General features: G+C 44.0%; 1 protein-coding gene across 1 annotated transcript in view; it reads left to right on the forward strand.

Moving 5' to 3' along the window:
• Positions 1 to 1,248: 1,248 nt before the first annotated feature.
• TTC17 (tetratricopeptide repeat domain 17) overlaps positions 1,249 to 20,002 on the forward strand; it is a 61,277-nt gene continuing 42,523 nt past the window's right edge. The window contains exons 1-4 of the mRNA XM_061343598.1: positions 1,249 to 1,479; positions 16,226 to 16,315; positions 17,822 to 17,991; positions 18,989 to 19,100. Coding sequence (XP_061199582.1) covers positions 1,264 to 1,479; positions 16,226 to 16,315; positions 17,822 to 17,991; positions 18,989 to 19,100 — 588 coding nt within the window. The 5' untranslated portion in view covers positions 1,249 to 1,263. The remainder of the gene's footprint in view (positions 1,480 to 16,225; positions 16,316 to 17,821; positions 17,992 to 18,988; positions 19,101 to 20,002) is intronic.

Consider the following 20,002-nt stretch of genomic DNA (forward strand, 5'->3'; position numbering starts at 1 on the left):
GTTGTAATGCCTTACTCCTTAGATTGCTGTAGATGTTTGCCACTAATGAATAGGTCTTAGTTGAAACAGATAATGTCATCTTGCTATTAAGCAGTTCAACTTGGGTTGTCTTGGGTGACATGGTTTAGTGTGTGGTGTCCCTGCCCATGGCAGGGAGTTGGATCTAGATGATCTTAAGGCTCTTTCCAACCCAAACCATTCTATGATTCTAACTTTTAAATGCTAAATTCTGGGTAGTGTTCAGCAAAAGCTACATGTCATAGATCTTATATAGGAATTATCATGTGAAAGGAGTCATTCATTGTCTCTATCTCCTAGATGTTGACAGTGCAGGAAAATTTGTTAGCATCTTATGGTAGAGCAAGAGTGGATTGGAGCAGCCTGTACGTGGTGGGATTTGTTTTGGGGTCTTTTGGGTGAACTCTGTAATATATATGATACGAACACTGGCATCAGTAATGAACTATTGTGGGAATATGTTCTTTATCCTGGAAGACGACTGAATGCCTTGCATTAGTTTAATCGCTGTGACCCCATTTGTAAGCATTTTTTCCTTACTTGTATTTATAGGTTTATATGTTATGTATGCTATATATGTTATATAGGTATATGTCAAATGTGAGTGTGTTACAGGCTCTGGGAAGTGGGGGTTTCTCAAAAAGCAAACTGATTGCAGCTTGCTTCCAAACTTCGAAAGGTGAGACAGACCAACACTCGAATGTAGTAGCTTTTAGAGCTCACCCAGGGCTGGGTAAGGAGACTGGTGCTGCTGGGTTCGTATTTACTGTTAACTGGCATAGGAAATGAAGAGTTCATCTAACTGTAACTGTAAAGCGTCAGGAGTGATGTGGTTCGGAGCTACCTTCACCCCGCTCCTTGGTGAGCCGGCGGGGTGGGCAGCCGCAGGCACGGTTCCGTTTGCTGTCTCCTCAGGCTGTTGTGACAGACGTTTTGGCGTGCACTAAATAGAAATTAATGGGTTTTTAATGAAAACGCTGGTCGTTTGCACAAGAGCTCCCGACTGCGACTCTGCCCGTTTGAAGTGCATAAAGGCTCACTAACCGGACTCAGCGTTACCAGACCGCGCTCAGCCCGGGCGGAGCCACTCCGTACGCGGTGCTGCCACACGGAGCCCCGCACCGGTGCCTGGTACCGCCGCCACCCGGCCGTGAAGCTCCCGGCGCCCGCTGAGGGAGCGCCCCGCGGCAGCCGCAGAGCCAACCCCGTCCTTCGAGAGCGGCGGCACCGCCCTCCCCTCCCAAAATGGCGGCGGCGGCGATTCCGGTTCCGGGTGGAGCGGGCAGGCCGGGATTGGGGAAGATGGCGGCGGCAGGAGCGCCCGGGCGGGGCGGGCTGGGGCGGGCGTGGGTCTTCTCCGGCTGGGCCCTGGGGCTGTGCTCGCTGCTGGCCTCGGGAACGCGGCCCACCGCTGCCACCACGCACTGGGTGGTCACCGAGGACGGCAAGATCCAACAGCAGGTGAGCGGGGCACGGGGAGCTGCGCTGCAGCGGGGAGAGCCCCTCTCTGCGGTGCCGTCCACCCCGCAGCCCCGGGCTTGGTGCTGCCGCGGGACGGGACCTGGTGCGGAGCGGTGCCTGTGTGGGAGCCACTGCATCCCCCCGAGAGGCGGTGGAGGGCGGCCCCGCACGGGGGTCCTGCCCCGGGGAGCCAGCGCCGCTCGGGAAACGTGGCTCGGTGTTGCTGGAGCCCCGGGGTGAGGCGGTGGCTGGCGGGTCCGGGCCAGCCGAGGGTGGGTCTTAGGTGGAACCGTGTTGCAAGCAGCGGTGCTCACCTGCAGCCTCCTCAGAGCCTCCGGCTCGTTAGGCCGCTGAGTAAGCGCGGAGCCGGGGTCCTGCTTTGGTCGGGCGCCGATGAGCCTGTCCCGGCTGGTCTGTGCCTTTGGGAGCGAGGAGGAGTGGAGTTAGTCAGAACGGCTTGTTTTGATACCGGCTGTGCCTCATGTGCAGTAACCGGCTGAAAGAGCCGGTATGTTTCTCGCGTTGGGGCTTGCACGCTTTGCTCCCCCTTTGTTGCAAGGGAAACAGCACCAGAAATCCACTTTCATGTCAGATCTGCTTCGGTTCTGAAGCAGAAGTGCCAGAGCGTTCTTCTCTACCCCAGAATCGCTGTAGCAAGCAGCAGTGTGCCCCTCGTAAAACCAGAGATGGGTGCCTGTTAACACCACTTTCTTGTGTGAGAACCTTTGGTCGGGTCTCCTGTCAGAAAGCATTAGGGTGGAACTGCAGGAAGCCTCTGCTGGCTTTATGGTTCCCAGGCACTTGAGGCTGCGTGGACCCTGGCTCTCACCCTGGTTTATCATAAATGAATGAATGACAGCACTATCTCACCTCCTTTCCTCGCAGGGAAGTAGTGAGAGCGTCTGGTAATGGTCTGGAAGCATCTCTGTGTGTGTATTGACTGTGTATTATCCAATTTGGGTTGCATGTGGGGTTTGGTTATTGCATGAAAAGCAGCTGTGACTGAGAATCTGATTAGCTGGAAACTGCTTGAAAACCTGATTAGCTGAATTCAGTACTGATGGCATTTTATGATGTCAGTTAACTGAGGATGTATGTCGAAGCTTCCACTGTACCATTGCTATGCAGTAACCTGTTCTATTCCAGTTACCAGTGCTTTCTAAGCAGAGGCATTCCCATGTTCTGGGTATAAAGCTCTCAAGGTTTATAGCTGAAGCGGTAAAATATTTGTGGAATAACTTCTCTTGCCTGTATGGTCAGAATCAATCCATCCATTTCCAGCAAGGGAACTCAAATTATAAATATGGTGTTACTTGGAATATGAGGGATTCTTCAGTAGCTGGGATGTAATGCTGCTAATTTGCCAGTGAGTTTTGTGTAATAAGATGTATTTCAGCCTCTGTTACTGTCATCTCTGTACCATTTTGTGGAAATGGTACTTAAATTTGTGGTTATTGCCATTGCCATCCCTGCAGAACACCTCTGAATTATATTTTCATAGAATCATAGAATGGTTTGGGTTGGAAAGGACCTTAATATCACCCAGTTCCAAGCCCCTTGCCATGGGAGGGACACCTCACACTAAACCATGTCACCCAAGGCTCTGTGCAACCTGGCCTTGAACACTTGCCAGGGATGGAGCATTCACAACTTCCTTGGGCAACCCATTCCAGTGCCTCACCACCCTAACAGGAACGAATTCCTTCCTTATATCAAGTCCAAACTTCCCCTGTTTAAATTTGAACCTGTTACCACTTATTTGTATTTTGGGCAATGGAGAATAGTGGATGTTTTCTGGAGTGAACTTGGATGTTGTTTTAAAAGCCAAAATGTAATTGTGAATCAGTAGTCAGCAACGAACCTCCATTGTCCAGCAATAAGAAGGAACTGTCCCACTCTACACTGCACTGGTGCATCCTCACCTCGACTACTCTGTGCAGTCTGGGGCTCCTCAGTGTAAGGACATCAAACGAATGGGCTGTGTCCAGAGATGACCAGGATGGTAGAAGGCCCTCAGGATAAGACTTCTGAGAAGTGGCTGAGGTCACTTGGTTTGTTCAGTTTGGAGAAGGGAAGGCTGAAGGGTGACCTCGTCTTCCTCAAGGGAGGCAGTGGAGGGGAAGGTGCTGATCTCTTCTCTTGGTGACCAGCAAGAGGACATGAGGAAATGGAATGAAGCTGCACCAGGGGAAGTTCAGACTGGACGTTAGGAGCAGGCTCTTCACTGAGAGGTGGTGGGTTATGGAACAGGCTCCCCATAGAAGTGGTCACAACACCAACTCTGTCAGAGTTCAGGCACTGTCCTGACGATGCTCTTAGTTATATGGTTTAGTTTTATGTAGTCCTGCAAGGAGCAGGGGGCCTGGATTCAATCCTTGTGTCCCTTCCAACTTATGATAGTCTGCCATTAATTGGCAGTGGGGTGATTCGTAACTGATTTATTAATTCACTGGTAGAACCACAACATTCCCAAATATTTGAGCTATCCATCTCCTAATACTAAGGTGCAGGTACTTATTAACAAGACATAAGCCTAAAATTTCCCTGCAGAGCATCCCTTTGCTTTAATTGTTCAGTCTATCTTTAAGTTTATGTTTATCGTTAGAACCTGTATTTTTACCAGTACACTTCTCCATTCAATCCTTCTTTCCAGTTATTTTGTGCATTTTCAGTGGGACTTTGTCCACATTTATCTCATGAACACTTTGCCTGTGCAGCTTCTTGTGTTTCTCTGCAGTGTTTGCTATTTCAGCTTCTCAGCTGAAGAATTGTTTGGGATGGAAAGGACCTTAAGATCATCCAGTTCCAACCCCCCTGCCATGGGCAGGGACCCCTCACACTAAACCATGTCACCCAAGGCTCTGTCCAGCCTGGCCTTGAACACTGCCAGGGATGGAGCATTCACAACTTCCCTGGGCAACCCATTCCAGTGCCTCACCACCCTCACAGTAAAGAACTTCTTCCTTAGATCCAATCTAAACTTCCCCTGTTTCAGTTTGAACCCATCACCCTTGTCCTATCACTACAGTCCCTGATGAAGAGTCCCTCTCTGGTGTCCTTGTAGGCCCCCATCAGAGATGCCCCTTGTCACCAGCTTTTCTACTAGTTCTAATTAATGTGCTCTTGTAGAAAAATGTTGCACTGGGTTTTCCATGGTACTGTAGACTTCTCCTTTGAACATCCAAGTATTGATCCACTCTGCTAGTTCTTGGTGCTTGCGCAGAAGCCCACGTTTGAATTTCAGAGCTTACCGAGGGCCTTGCCAGTCTGCATTTTGTGTCCGTGGATGTGATTCGGCAGCCTGGCTGGGCACCTGGTCCTATGGTCACCTGCCTTAAGTGTGAATTCTTTGTCATCTTTTCTAACTAGAATTTCCTGTGTAGCAACAGATGTCTGATGCCTCTCACTGTCACACCCCAAGAAGAGTCTCCCTTCATCTTATAGAATCATAGAATAGTTTACATAGAATACATCTTCTCTGTACCCTGCCTTTAGGAAGCTGACAACAGCAGCAGTATCCCCTTGCAGCTGAGCTAGCCTGCTTCTCTCAGATGCCCTCTATATTATGTGCACCAGGCCACCTTGAATGGGCTTTGCTGGCCTTGAAACCGGGGACAGAAATGTGAAGGATGTGTGTTCTCATGGTGGAGGGGGATAGCCACATCGCTTGCCCTGCTGGCTCCAACCTTGCTGCTGCAGCTCAGGATGCAGTTGGCTGCCTCAGCTGCAAGGGCTCATTGCCATCTTTTTCCCCACCAGAGCCCGAACATCCTTTTCTGCAAAGCTGTTTTCTGTTCAGCCCAGTCTTTCCTACTCAATGGGGCTATTGCATCCCAGGCACTGGGTTTGCTCCTGCTGTTGACTTTATGAGGTCCCACCATGGGTGTCCTCACCCTGTGTTTGCAGAGGACGCCAAGCTTGCTGAGGTTCTTTTCCTCCTGTCATTAGTAAAGACATTAGTGTTGGTCCCAGTATTGATCCCTGAAGATGCTGCTGGTGATCAGCCCCTTTTGGCCTTTGCACCATTGATCACAACACTTCCAGCACAGCAGCCTCTAACTGAAAGTGGTTGATCTTGTCTGGTGGCTTGAGAGTGGTGGTGCTAATTGGCATCTGTATTATTTGATCTTGGAAATATTAGCATTCTCAAACAGTCTGAAATCCATTTTCAAAGATTGTCACCATTTTTACAGAGGGACAGGGTTAATCTTCACAGGGACTACCTCATTTCATCTGAATGAAGCCCATTCATTCAGTGGGCAAAATATAAGTGCTAGTAAGACCCAAACATTCCCCCTGCTAAATGAGCCACTATCTGTGGCTGTCCAGATAAGCACCAGTGACAAGTGATTGCCCTGTAACTTCTAGTTTGCTACTGTGAGCCTTGGTTTCTGTGTTACCAAAGTGTGCTATGGATGAGATGCTGAAAGCAGAAGTTACAGATCATGGCCAATATACAAAATGTAATATCTGGGGGAAGAAGGGTGAAACCAGTTTATGTTGTTGCTGTAAAATCTCTGTTAGCTGTTTTTCCTTGTAGCACAGCAAGGGTGTGAGCCTTTAATATGAGACTACATTCAAGTGAGATTGATTTTCCTGTGCTATAAGACCACTAGCAGTACCCTGAGACTCTCGCTGCAGTTCCTAGTGCTGTAACAACCTGACGGGGATGGCAAAATGAATGCAAACTGAACAATTCTCTATCAGCAGCATCTCATCTAGTAAATGGGAGCACTCGCTAAGTAGGCCCTGCTGTTCCAGTTTCTAGTGAGCATTTCTGAATGATGAAACAAATTAATTCCCAGCAGCGCATGTAACATTTCGTTGTCTCAGTAAGCCATCAAGAGAAAAGCCATCAAGCTGTATCTGCTGCTCTAGTAGCCTGTTTTCAGGTCAGATACATCATTCTCTGGATCAGTTTGTATTTTTCTTTTAGTCTGAGCCCACCTTCAGATGTGTGTTCCTGCAAAGCCAGGAGCTGAGTAATTGTCTCTCTTTAATGAGATTATATCTGCTCAGTGCACATGTTTATAAACCTTGTCATTTCACAACTCGGGGTATAAAGTTCAGGCTAATATATAACTGATTTTCGACTGTGCTTGCCTGCCAGTAGGGAAGCTACAGAAACACAAGTGTACTTCAAAGGGAGAGTAGAACTTGTTCATGGAGAGGATGAACAGTTGACAGATTAAATGCGATGCAGGAAACAATTTCAGTAGTTATTCATGGCTCTACTGATGGGGACCAACTGCTATCATCTCTCAGAGACCTGACATAGCAGAACTGCAGCGAGGTCTTTCTAAAGAGCCCTTGATGGAGGCAATTAAAGCCAAGCAAGCTTGCGGGGACTCAAAGGGCTGTCTTTATGTGGACTAATGTAACCGTTGAAGTTAGTTCTGAGCAACCAAACTAAAAGAAGCGAAGAAGCCTCCCAGGCAGATGGTCCAGAGCAGGACTGGGGAAGTGCTGCCAGGAGCAGAGAGCCTCTGGCAAGGAATCTGAGTTGGCAAAAAGTCGTTTTCTTTCTAATGTGCTGTCATGTGTCTTGAAGTTTGTTAGAAATGATCTGGAGAGGAGGGTGAACAAGCAGCGCTGGTCGGCCTGTTCAGGGCTAAGAAGACGTCTGAATTTCATGTAGTGCAGTAGTGTGCTTAATTCTGTCTTAGTAAGTATAGAGGGGAGATAATTACCTAACAGTTGTTCGATGGGTTGTGGGTTTGAATGCAAGTGTGCCTCAAGTTGCAGCAAGGCAACATGGCTCATGGATGGCTTCAGAGTTGGTTAATGCATTACTGATGTCTGTCATCTGACTGCATGTGTATGCAGACAGGTTGAGATGAAGGCAGTGGTCCAGATGCTGAAGACTATAGAATAGCAACCATTCAAACCGAAGGAAAGCTGAAAATCGATTGCAGCCAAATAAAAAGCTGTTTGCTCTGTACAAAAGCATCTTCTGTGTTATATGAAGTAGTCACTCAGACCTACCTTGACAATGACAGCTGGATGTTTGCTTTGTGCTTTCTCTAAGGGTTAGTTTGCTTGGCTGTATGACCTCTTTATTCATTGCATTTCTTATCCTTCCGAGTGTGTTATCTGCTAAACAAAACAACACCAACCAAACAAAAAACTCCACATGGTTTGTTCTTACTGAAGTGTGTAAGGTAGCATGCCTTCCCCAAAACTGTTACCAGTGCCTCTGTATGAATGACTGCAAACAGACCTAGGCTGGAGGTTGATGTGAGTCTGCTGCAGTCCATTAGCTGTCATCCAGCCCCAGGGTAATGAGTTGAAGCATGATGGTTTTGAAGCATAGGTCAGCTCATCCTCAGGAAAAGGGAAACTTGCTGTGTTTTAAAGCTTGCCAGTTGATCACCAAAAGACTGTGGGATTCAGGCCTTCCTCTGATGTAAAAAATAATAATTTTTAAAGTTTCCTTCACTTTAAATTTTCTGCTTTTTCTTAAGTATGTTTGAAAAGTTGGAACCTGAACATCTTGTGTTGCGACTGGCTGAGACACTCAACGTCCTTGTCCCCAGTGTGGTGTTGCCGACCTAGAACCTGCCTGCTCGCAGGGGACCGCAGCCTCCATCTGTATCGCTGTGAAGGTCATGGCTAGACCTGAATTTGATAAAAATAGGTCTTGTGGTAGCCTGTGTGTGGAGTGCAGTCAGAAATGCAAATGTTCTGCTCTTTGGGGCAGCGGTGGGGACGTAGATTTCACTATTCTCAGCTCAGCAGTGAAAGATTTGCATCTGAGGCGGAGGAGCAAAGAGGCAGAACTGAAGAGCTGCTGAAATAAGGCTGCTGGTGTCATGCCCCTCATGCCTGCTGCAGTCTATGCCAGGTTTTGTATGCTGACAGCAAAGCTTTTATACAAAAACATCTGGATTTAGCTTTGCATAGTAATATATGTCAATGTGTTCAGTGCGTGAGTCCAGAAGGCCCCAGCAGTGGCTGGTAGCACCACGTTATAGAATCATAGAATGGTTGGAGCTGGAAAGGACCTTAAGATTATCCAGTTCCACCCCCCCTGCCATGGACAGGGACACCTTGCACTAAACCATGTCACCCAAGGCCTCATCCAACCTGGCCTTGAACAATGCCAGGGATGGAGCATTTACAACGTCCCTGGGCAACCCATTCCAGTGCCTCACCACCCTCAGCGAAGAACTTCTTCCTTAGATCCAATCTAAACTTCCCCTGTTTCAGTTTAAACCCAAGCCGAATTGGTCACTCCTTCACTCCAGGTGTTTCTGTACAGCCTGTGTCCCCTGGGCACAGGGTGGCTCCCAGGTCATGTTCCTCTTAGCATCTTCACGCTTTGATTTCCTTGGCCTCTCATCCTGTTTTCAGTGTCTTTTCAGAGCAGGGTGGGACAAACTGACAAGATGATACAAATGAGCTGTTCAAACCTGGTTAATCTGTGGTAAAGGCTGTGGTTGGTACCTGGCATGGCTTCCCCGTATTTTGAGCTTCACAGCACAAGGATAGTCTAGAAGTGGCCCTATCATGTTTGCATGAAGGCCCCCATCAAAGCCCAAAAGAGCAAAGTTAGCAAGACTGAAATCCACTGTTACTTCATGTAGCTGAACTCTTCTTTTAACATTTAAAGCTGAATCCCTACCTAATTATTACCTATTCCAATGAGGAAATGAGAACCCTGGCATAAAGTGCCTGCCCTAAAAAAACATCACTGGATAAAGTAATTTCCCTTAAAGTTTAACCAGAAAAAAACTAATGGGTTGTCTGCTGCTCCATTTGCTGAAGAAATCACTGCTTAGGGTTGACCTTTTATAGGTGTCTTGTAAGTCTAATTAGTGGTGTTCCTTTTCTGTTCTTTCAACTTTAGAACACAATATTTTTAGGATTTGGCAGGGAGCAGGCAGCAGGAATCCGTCTGTCTTTATGAAAACAAGTACTTGTTCATTACTGATGTATATGAAATCCATCTGCGAGTCCTGAAGGAGCTGGAGAATGAAACTGTTAAGCCATTGTCCATCATATTTGAAAAATCATGGCAGTCAGGTGAAGTTCCTGATGACTGGAAAAAGGGAAATATAACGCCCATTTTCAAGAAGGGGAAAATGGATGACCCAGGGAATTACAGACCAGTCAGTCTCACCTCTGTGCCTGGCAAAATCTTGGAGCAGATTCTCCTGGAAGGCACGCTAAGGCACATGGAAAACAACAAGGTGCTTGGTGACAGCCAGCATGGCTTCATCAAGGGGAAATCCTTCCTGACCAATTTGGTGGCCTTCTATGATGGGGCTACAGAACTGATGGACAGGGGTAGAGCAGTTGATGTCATCTACCTGGATTTGTGTAAAGCGTTCAACACTGTCCCACAGGACATTCTTGTCTCAAAATTGGAGACATCAATTTGATGAATGGACCACTCGGTGGATAAAGAACTGGCTGGATGGCCACACACAGAGAGTTGTGGTCAATGGCTCAATATCCGGCTGGAGACCAGTAACGAGTGGGGTCCCTCAGGGATCAGTGTTGGGACTGGTCTTGTTTAACATCTTTGTCGCTGACATGGACAGTGGGATTGAGTGCGCCCTCAGAAAGTTTGCCGATGACACCAAGCTGTGTGGTTCGGTTGATACGCTGAAGGGAAGGAATGCCATCCAGAGGGACCTTGACACGCTTGTGAGGTGGGCTGATGCCAACCTCATGAAGTTTAACCATGCTAAGTGCAAGGTCCTACACCTGGGTCAGAGCAGTCCCAGGCACAGCTACAGGCTGGGCAGAGAAGAGATTCAGAGCAGCCCTGCAGAGAAGGACTTGGGGGTGCTGGTCGATGAGAAAATGAACATGAGCTGGCTTCAGTGTACGCTCACAGCCCAGAAAGCCAACCGTATCCTGGGCTGCATCAAAAGGAGCGTGACCAGCAGGTCGAAGGAGGTGATCCTGTCCCTCTACTCTGCTCTTGTTAGACCTCACCTGGAGTATTGTGTGCAGTTCTGGTGTCCTCAACATAAAAAGGACATGGAACTGTTGGAACAAGTCCAGAGGAGGCCACGAGGATGATCCAGGGACTGGAGCACCTCCTGTATGAAGATAGGCTGAGAAAGTTGGGGCTGTTCAGCTTGGAGAAGAGAAGGCTGCGTGGAGACCTCAGAGCAGCCTTCCGTATCTGAAGGGGGGCTATAAGGATGCTGAGGAGGGACTCCTCATTAGGGTCTGTAGTGATAGGAGAAGGGGTAATGGGTTCAAACTGAAACAGGGGAAGTTCAGATTGGATCTAAGGAAGAAGTTCTTTCCTGTGAGGGTGGTGAGGCACTGGAATGGGTTGCCCAGGGAGGTTGTGAATGCTCCAATCCCTGGCAGTGTTCAAGGCCAGGTTGGACAGAGCCTTGGGTGTTATGGTTTAGTGTGAGGTGTCCCTGCCCATGGGAGGGGGTTGGAACTGGATGATCTTAAGGTCCTTTCCATCCCTAACTATTCTATGATTCTGTATTAGTGATCTCTCCATTTCTTGTTTTGATTCAACAGTGTGTATAGCTGGCATTTGTTTTGCTACTGTAGAATATAAACCTCAGTGAGAGTAGGACCAAAGACATGTTGCAGACTAGTGGTTTTACAAAGTGTTGTTTTCCTTTGTATTTAGATCTGTTATCTATGGTACTTGTAGCTTGTGTCCTCTGTGGAAGTGATCTAAGTTGAGCACACCTATTCAAATAATACTGCGACTTGGTTAGGTTTTAGGCTTGAAGCGCTACAAGTGTTTAAATCTTCTGTTTTTCCTGTAGTACATCTACTCTAAGTAATATCCAAACACCTAATGCTGTTTGTTAACAGATTCTGCAGCTGTAAGCTTTGAAATGGCTCAATACTCATAAAAACTCAATTCCACATTGTTCTTCTGTGTGAAGTTTTCATTGACACCCCTTGGAACAAGTGTCTTCTGACACTCCCTGTTCATCATTTGGATAAGCCAACACTTGTCTTGCACTGAAACGTATACAGGTTTTTTGGTAGCTTTTTCAGGAATGCTGTGTTGGAATATAGAGTATCTCAAGATAGCAAGAATATACCCAACAGCAAACATCAGTTTTTAGATGCTTCACTGCCACTTGAGACTGCAAGCAGTTCCAGCCTATTTCAGTGGGAATTGCCTTCATTTTCCAAGCATGGTGACAAAAGATCCACTACCTGTAAGACAAGTTTATAAAAGAACTACAAGGAGCCATTTATCTGTACACCATCATTTGATACAGTATTTTTTCCAGCTTCTTTCTGTCATAATCTGCCTTCTGCGTGTAGTAGAATGCCTTTAGGAGATGCAGAGGCAGTGATTTTTGGTGTTCCTGTGCCATGGTTAATGGTGGGATTTCCACAGTACTTTAAAAAGAAGTTGTCTTGCCTGCAAATAGTTGACTGAGGCATTCATTGGCCCTCATTTATAACAGAATTGTGGGGGAAAATATGCCAAAAGGTTTGGCAAAACTTACACAAGTGTAGTTATTCAATGACTTTGATATATTCAGGTAACACAGGAGGTGCTCCAAAACTTCATGGTTTAATGCAACTCTGATGTCTTGTGCTATTTTGTTACACAAATCCTATGTGTTTCTTGCTGAGTCAGGTTCTTGGTGTACTTTGTGATGGTGAATAAATTTGAACTGTGCTTTATAAAGAAACTTTCACCTTTGGGCTAAGTTGAACAGAGAACACTTATTCTAGAAGTGGTTTGCTGGCAGGCTTTCTGCAGTGTAGCTGTAAGAGCTGCCAGGGGTTCAAGGAAAGCTTGCTAGCACTGTTGTTTTTCCCTGTTTACTGTGTTTGAATTGAAGTCAGATTCTTGCATTTCAAGCGCTTCATCTTGAATGTCACCGTTTCAGCAGTTTGGAAGAAGAGTAAGTGAATGTGGTGCTTTGGCATCGGCCTAATGCTTTGAGTTAGTCAGAACAAGCATCTGTTGTGGCATAGGCATCTCTCATCACCATGAAGCTGTAGGTGCTGTGCAGGTTGATGTCTGTTCTGCTTCATCCCAGCAGAGCCTTACAGGGAGTTGTTTACATCACAACATCCATCTGTGTTTCGCTCCCCTGATCAGATGATGAGGTGCAACAGACTTTGAATGGAACAGGTTGCCCAAAGAACGTAGTGAATGCTCCATCCCTGGTGGTGTTCAGGGTCAGGTTGCACAGAGCCTTGGGTGAGATGGTTTAGTGTGACGTGTCCCTGCCCATGGCAGGGGATTGGAACTGGATGATCTTAAGGTCCTTTCCAACCCAAACCATTCTATGATTCTATGAAGGGTGAAGAATCTGTAGTAGGCCACTGTCATGAAAGTGAAGCTACCATTTCTAATGCAATTTGAATTTATGGTAGCATCCCAGCTCCTGTCTGAAGCATGACAGGAAGCATCAAATATGAAGTGTTTTTCAACACTATGTGTGTGTATCTTCAGCCTTCTGTGTGGCAAGGAAGAGGGCATAACACTCTGAAGTGAGACCAAGTCCTGCCTGGCAGTAGATTCAATCCTAAGGTAACAAGAAGCATCTGAGAACACCTTGATATTTGATTCTAGCTCTTACAGTGTTAAAATAACACCTGCCCTCTAATAAGGTTTTAACTGAAGTGAGACCTATGCTAGTTTCCAGAGCTAAGTTTTGTGCTGTTTTCCTTACTAGTATAAAAACTGACTTTAAATGCAAATGCTGTACCAGGCACATCTTCAGCAGTACTCAGAACAAATACAAACCTTAATTCATCCCAGCAGTCCCAGGACTGTATCATCAGCAAATCTAGTGATGCTTAGTAAATGGAGGCCACATACACCCTTTATTTCATGGCATGGGGGTTTTAATGCATAATTATTTGCAAATGCATGAGCTGTCATAAAAGAGGGGAGCCATAGCAATGAGCTGATGAATGTACACTTTTACCGTAAGATCTTATGCAGTTGTAGGTACAACATGCTCTTTCCTCAACATGATCCAGTACCGTTCATGTTCCTTACTGTTTTCTGTCCAAAGAAGTACTTTCTGCAGTGGATGCCATGAAGATGCAGAACTACTTTGATGGAACCAGCTGCTTCTTGTTTTGGTTTAGGTACTTTCTTGAAACTGGAGGCGTTTCCATAACCTGATCAGTCTCTGGATGACTGTTAAGTAGAGGTTGGGAGTGCCTGTAGGAGCAAAAGCATGACTTGAGACTGAATGAAACCAGTATCTTCTAAAACCTAGAGGCCTTAAGGTATCCTTCTTGTGGGAAGGAAGGAATGTAATCCAGAACAGTCTCCAGGTATCCACCAAGTTAGTTTTATTTGGACTAGTGCATTTCTCGATGCCAAATGTAGTATTGGTACTCTTCACAACTCTGTAGGTCAGCTTTGCCATCTTCCAGCTCTGGAAATGGCTGGCACTGTAAAAGAAAACATGTTTAATCTGGAGAGGGATGTTGTAAGTGGTGAATAATGGACCACAAGGCTTGACAGCATTGCTGGCTGGATGAGAGGAACAGGTTGAAGTTCATGAGCCCCATGGCTCTTGCTATAGAGAGGAGGATGATGAAGTGCTCACCTGAGGTCAGTTCAGACTCATCTACTGATGTGGCTGAAAACTAATTGTTCGATCTATTATTTTTCAGCTGGTCTGTTTCTCAGTGGAACTATAGGATTACAGGTAGTAGGAAAAGGGAGAATTCCCCTGCTTGGCTCCTTTTCCCTTGTGGATCAGTGTAACCAGTTCAGGAAATTGCACTTTAAATGCTATGAAATTCTTAAGTTTGAGCACCATCATGCTCCAAACTCATGCCTGTTGAGGGCCAAGTTGGCATTGTTTTCTCCATTTGCAGGCATGATATCATAAGATCTCCTGTGGTTTTCAATTAAAAATCTGTTTCCTTTGTCTCTGTTTGTGTTATATAGCGTTTTCTTGTAGCTCTGAATGCTTTTTTTTTGTTCAGTTCTCATTCTGTGATGCCTTTATATTGTAAATGTATAAATGAAGAGTATGAAGACTGATACAGTATATTCATCTCACTTCTACAAGCTGTCAAAAACGCTCTGAATGCATTGGATATGCTGGCTTAAGTTGCTTTTGCAAACCTTGTGTGATTGTCCAATGTAGTTGCTTATCTTTTCCATTCACATGCAGTTATTACACCTAAAATGGAGCTAATAATAGTCTTTACTGTGAAAGTTTCTTGCTGTGGAAATCTTAAACTTTCAGAGTGAGAAGAAAATCAGACGTAAATAAATGTCAGGTTGGATTTAGTAGTAAAGTTTTGGGTTTAAAGATTTTATTTACACACCACTAGGGTTATTTAGTAATAGAATCATACAAACATGAGCTAATGAAATTATATAGTAATAGAATTATAGAAATATTAACTTTCTACTAGGTTGAAGGGGTTTACTATCAGGAGAAAACATTACTATGATTACTATCATGTATCATTTGCTGGTGATAAATTGAGGTCAGATCCAGAAGTGAAAATCTGAAGAGCAAAGAAAAATACCATGCATACTGTTTGAGTTGATTTCCTGGTGGATTGCCATAACTTTATGAATGAATTCAGTGAGATTGCTGTTTGATTGTTGTCACTTTGATTGCTGCTGCCATGTCATAGTTGATATGAATCTGGTACTTGTTGCATTGCTTTTCTGTCAGCTGGTGCATGCTGGATTGGTAGCATCCCACTCCAAATTCCCAATCCCGAAATTCAGACCTAACTCTCATGAGACTGTTTTATCAGAAGTTCAGAACAGAAGCTGCCCCTGAGCATCATTCTGTTTCTGAATGAATGATAAGCCAAGTTCCTTCATCTTTCAGAATAAAGCTTTCTAAATGGTGATGCCTGCATAACGTTCCCCAAAAAATTGCTCCCCAGACACAGTTTGTCACTGAAAGTAGAGCTGAAGCTTGACTTTGCTCTCAGTGACTTGTGTAGTATCATGCAAGCAGTGCAATTTAGGAATGGGTCATAAGTGCTTTAAACACAGTAAAACTTTCCCTTGTTTTCTTTGCAAATTCATATCTCATTCACTTGTACATGCCGCAGTAGCCTCCCTAGCAAATGAGGCGTAACAAGTGCTACATTCAGTACATAACTCTTGCATTTGTGTGCAACCAGTTCAAAGTGAGGTGGGGCCCACAGGAGGAAATATGGAGCATGTATTGAAATGTGTGCATTCCAATATGTATATTGAAATATAAATATATGTAACTAAAATGCTGTAGGCTTTAATGCTTCAGTAACAGCATCAATATGGTATCAATACTGATACAGTATTTTCTGTTCTTCTCTGGATCATCGGGGGTACTTGGTATCTAAAATTATGGCAGTAGCTAGAATCATAGAATCATAGAACAGTTTGGGTTGGAAAGGACCTTAAGATCATCCAGTTCCAACCCCCCTGCCATGGCCAGGGACACCTCACACTAAACCATGTCACCCAAGACTGTCCAACCTGGCTTTGAACACTGCCAGGGATGGAAACAGGTACTCTTAGTAACGTCTGTTATGAGAAGCTTGCTTGCCTCTTATGCTTAGAAGTTGTGTGCCTGAATAAACTAAAATAGGGTTAAAATTAAAGCCTGGTTTGAATTGGATTCTGAAATAACAGTGCTGTTTGAAGTACAGATTTAAGTTACGGACATATTATGATGCTGAATGAACAGAAAACCTCTGAATGGACAAACTGTAGTTGAATGAACATAACTTCTTACCCTTTAAAATCGATCTTTTTAGGAGAATGTCTTACGTGATGGGCTGTTGAAATATCTTGCAGGTGGATTCACCAATGAACTTGAGGAACCCACACGATTTGGTAATACTAATGAGACAAGAAACAACCGTTAACTACCTCAAAGAACTGGAGGTAAAGCATTAATGTTAAGTACTAACTAATTTCTGAAAATACTGTTTGTTTTTTTTCCATAGGCTTTTTAGGGATAGCTTTAGATAGGGAACAGAAGTTATGTGCATAATTCTGCTTCAGTGAAAGGATGAATAATTCTTTAGATCTCAAGAATTTTGTGCCTTAAGTTTGCTAAACAGGTTATTATTGTCTAGGTTATCATTGTCCAGGTTATCAGTTCTGCCATTCCTTGTTGTTATCCATAAATCCTAACATTTTTAAGTAAAATCATTTAGGTACTGGATTCTGTTGCTGTATTCCAGAAGAGTACAGAGAAGGTCACTTGTTTTTCTTCAAGCCCATTTATAGTTGAAAAAGGGTCTGAGAACACCCTTCTGAAAAGGGCTCTAATGAACTTCGAACTGGTGAAGTTTAAACATAGCATGGGCTGGGCAAGTGAACAGGTCACAGCCTTTCTTCTGTCCACGCTCTCCTTTCTCTGTGTCAGCTTTGGTTTTGTCAGATTGGCATAACTAGCTAACTGGGAAGTTAGATGAGCACCAGAGGTAGCTTTAGGTGAATGGGAGAAGTGGAAGGGAGGAGAAAGAAGTAGGACTGCCTATTATGTGACTGTATTCAGCCAGCCTTTCTCTTCGAGGTGTGCTTATTTTTGTGGCAGTGGGCAACTTTACCTGTGGATGGAACAATAGTTACAAGCTTTTCAGGACATGGGTTGTGGGCTTGGAAATTACTAATCTACAGTCTGTGGCATACAGATGACTTTCAGCAGAAGTTATCATTCAGATCTACAAGCTGCTACTGCTGTATATATCTCTGGTATTGCATAGTATTGTGTAATTATGGGTTTAATTAAAAATGCAAATTTTCTTATATCACACATACAAATCCTGATGATATTTAATGAGTTTGCAATTTGCAGATCTAGTGAGACTGAAATACAACTTACTGTGCTGTGACAGGTCATTAGTCTGTTCACTGCTTTTGCTAATCAATACCTATGAGCTTTATGGGGCAACAGGTAGCTCCTAAGGCACATCATAAGCTCATCTATATAAATTAGTCTCAATTCTTGCATTAACCTACCACCTCAGTTGTACTTAGCATGCTGAGTGATTAAGAAGCTCATTTTGTTTAAAATCTCCATTATTTCCATGAGTTCTTACACTGAAGAAGGGCCAATTGAAAAGTTGATGTACTGTTAACAACTATTTCTTCCTTTTCTGAACGGCCTACCATAAATCTGAAATGCTATTAGCCCTCTTTTTAGGTACAGCAGGAGAGATAATGTCCTATTCAAGTTGTGTATCTCTAATTAAAGTATTTATATTCCATCTAAATAAAAAAATGTCCTATAGATGTTATAAAGTACAGGAAAATATTCCCAAAATTTAAAGAGACCTTTTAGATTTTCTTCAGATGGACTTTAAAGTTGGACTGTTCAACTTGTAGCACCTGTAGAGTTTGCTCTCGTGTGTATACTTTCTTCTTTTTGTTTTATTCCTACAGAAACAGTTAGTTGCTCAAAAGATTCATATAGAGGAAAACGAGGACAGAGACACAGGGCTAGAACAAAGGCATAATAAAGAGGATCCGGACTGCATTAAAGCCAAGGTGCCCTTGGGGGACCTAGATCTTTACGATGGCACGTACATCACCTTGGAGAGCAAAGATATCCGGTAATAAGATGCTTACATTTTAAAGTTTTTACTGAACAAAAAAAAGGATCAACAAAACCTCTAAAAGCAAGTAAACAGAAAAATGCTATCACTGCCTCTCCTTCTGATGACAGTTTTATTTTGTGTTAGTGTGGAATGAAACAACCTCTGCCACTGATTAGGAAAGGGTGCAACACAGAAATGCTGTCTCTCGCTAACTGTCCATGTTAGCCATGCCCTAAAACTTCTCCATTCTATTCCCAGGCTCCCAGTCAGTTCTGCCACTGTAACTCTGCACTGATACAACCAAACATGAATTAAACTGATGTGCATCATGTAGAAGAGGGTTGAATTTGCTGGAGTGTGCTCTGGATGTTTTGAGCTAGATACAAGGCTTGTAGTGGGAACTGGCTTGATTTAAATGTGTATGAAATGCTTTTGATTACCAAGCAGTTGAACCTTCTGGTCATATTTCATCCCTTGTGTTTAGCAAGCGAGGGATGCATGGACAGTCAGCTTGACATTCAGCTTCACTGGCAATTCATCTTCAGGGCTGACTGGTTTGGTTTTGTAGTTTGAATAGTAACGTAATCAGATGAGTACTTGAAGTGGGAAAAGATTAATTTTATCTGAAGATACCTTTGTTTGGGCTTCTTGCTAATACTGAGGGTTTGTTTGTTTCGGTTGAACAGACTTCTGCATGCGTTGCCATTTGCCTGGCAGATAGATCATTAATCATAGTAGTCATACACTAGATTTACACTGATATATTTTGGAGTTTATCCAAATGCTGATGTTCTGTCTAAAGCAGACAGAAATTTGTTTGCTTTATCCTATAGGGGTGACATTCTGATACAACTGAAATCTGGGAAGGCATCAGACATGGTCTGATGTGCTCACAACCAGGGTTTTTGTAACAGTCAGATTGGAATATTGTGTCTGTCAACTGCAATACTGTCTCTTATGAACTTTAGCAGCATTTTAATCTGAAGTCTACTGTATTACGTTATGTCCTCAGCCCTGAAGACTATATAGACACAAAGTCACCAGTCCCTCCAGACCTGCAGCAGCCAGACTGTACAAAAGTTCTAGATCTTCCATACAGTATTCATGCTTTTCAGCACTTAAGGGTAAGTGAGTAAACGCAAGTATGGCTTTTTTTCCTCTATCATGAAGAGGAAAACTCTTTCTGGCAGTTCTCAGTGAAGGTTGAAAGATACTGTAATCTTTCAAGACAGTTTCAGACTTCTTTTGTGCCCTGCTTATAGGAAGACAGTTCCATCAGATACACAGGTCCTGATTATTTTTTGGTATTCTTTGCCTTATTTTAGAGGGTGTTTTTAGGAAAACGGAGTCTTTTCTTTTATAACACACATTTCATTAGTAAAATGGTGGCTTTCATTAGAGATGCTTTGAACTTGTGAATTGTTACAGTTGAAATCGGAAAGTGCGCAACAGGATCATTAAACTGCATGAAAATTGAGGGTCAGAAAATTATTTGCAGGCTTGTAGGTAGCTTCTCACATACTTGACTGTCTCTTTGGTGTCTGAATGTCAAGCCCTGACCTACAAGATGAGATAATTGTTCTTTACTAATATGAAGTTCGTATGCTTGAGAAAGGTTACAATAGAAGTGTGGTGTATTAAAAAACCTGGTTTTGTCAACAGTATCATATGAGCAAATTTTCTAATGCAGATGCTGCTGTAGTGCTTCTGTCTTGGTACTTTATTATAAGTCTTTTTATCTACAAATAAGGATTTTCGTACAGACAAAACAGGAACTGAAGTATTTTAGCTCTGTTCCTGGGTCTGGATGTACTTTTGAAAGGAGTATGTTGTTGCGGAAGGAAGCAAGAGATGTAGGGATGCTTTCAGAGTGTGCCTGTAATCTGTTAAACATGAGTTAAGTGCTTCAGTGATCATTACTGAAATCAATAGCTGCCAGATACAGTGCTACCAGAAATAAATACTTCTGTAGCATTCACAGGCAGAGGCTGCTTTTGGATGCTCCTGGTATTTGCCTATCTATAAT

Source organism: Neopsephotus bourkii, unplaced genomic scaffold (genome assembly GCF_033783945.1).
Source record: "Neopsephotus bourkii isolate Nb327-2 ecotype Australia unplaced genomic scaffold, CSIRO-AGI_Nbou_v1 NB_1825, whole genome shotgun sequence".
Taxonomy (NCBI): domain Eukaryota; kingdom Metazoa; phylum Chordata; class Aves; order Psittaciformes; family Psittacidae; genus Neopsephotus; species Neopsephotus bourkii.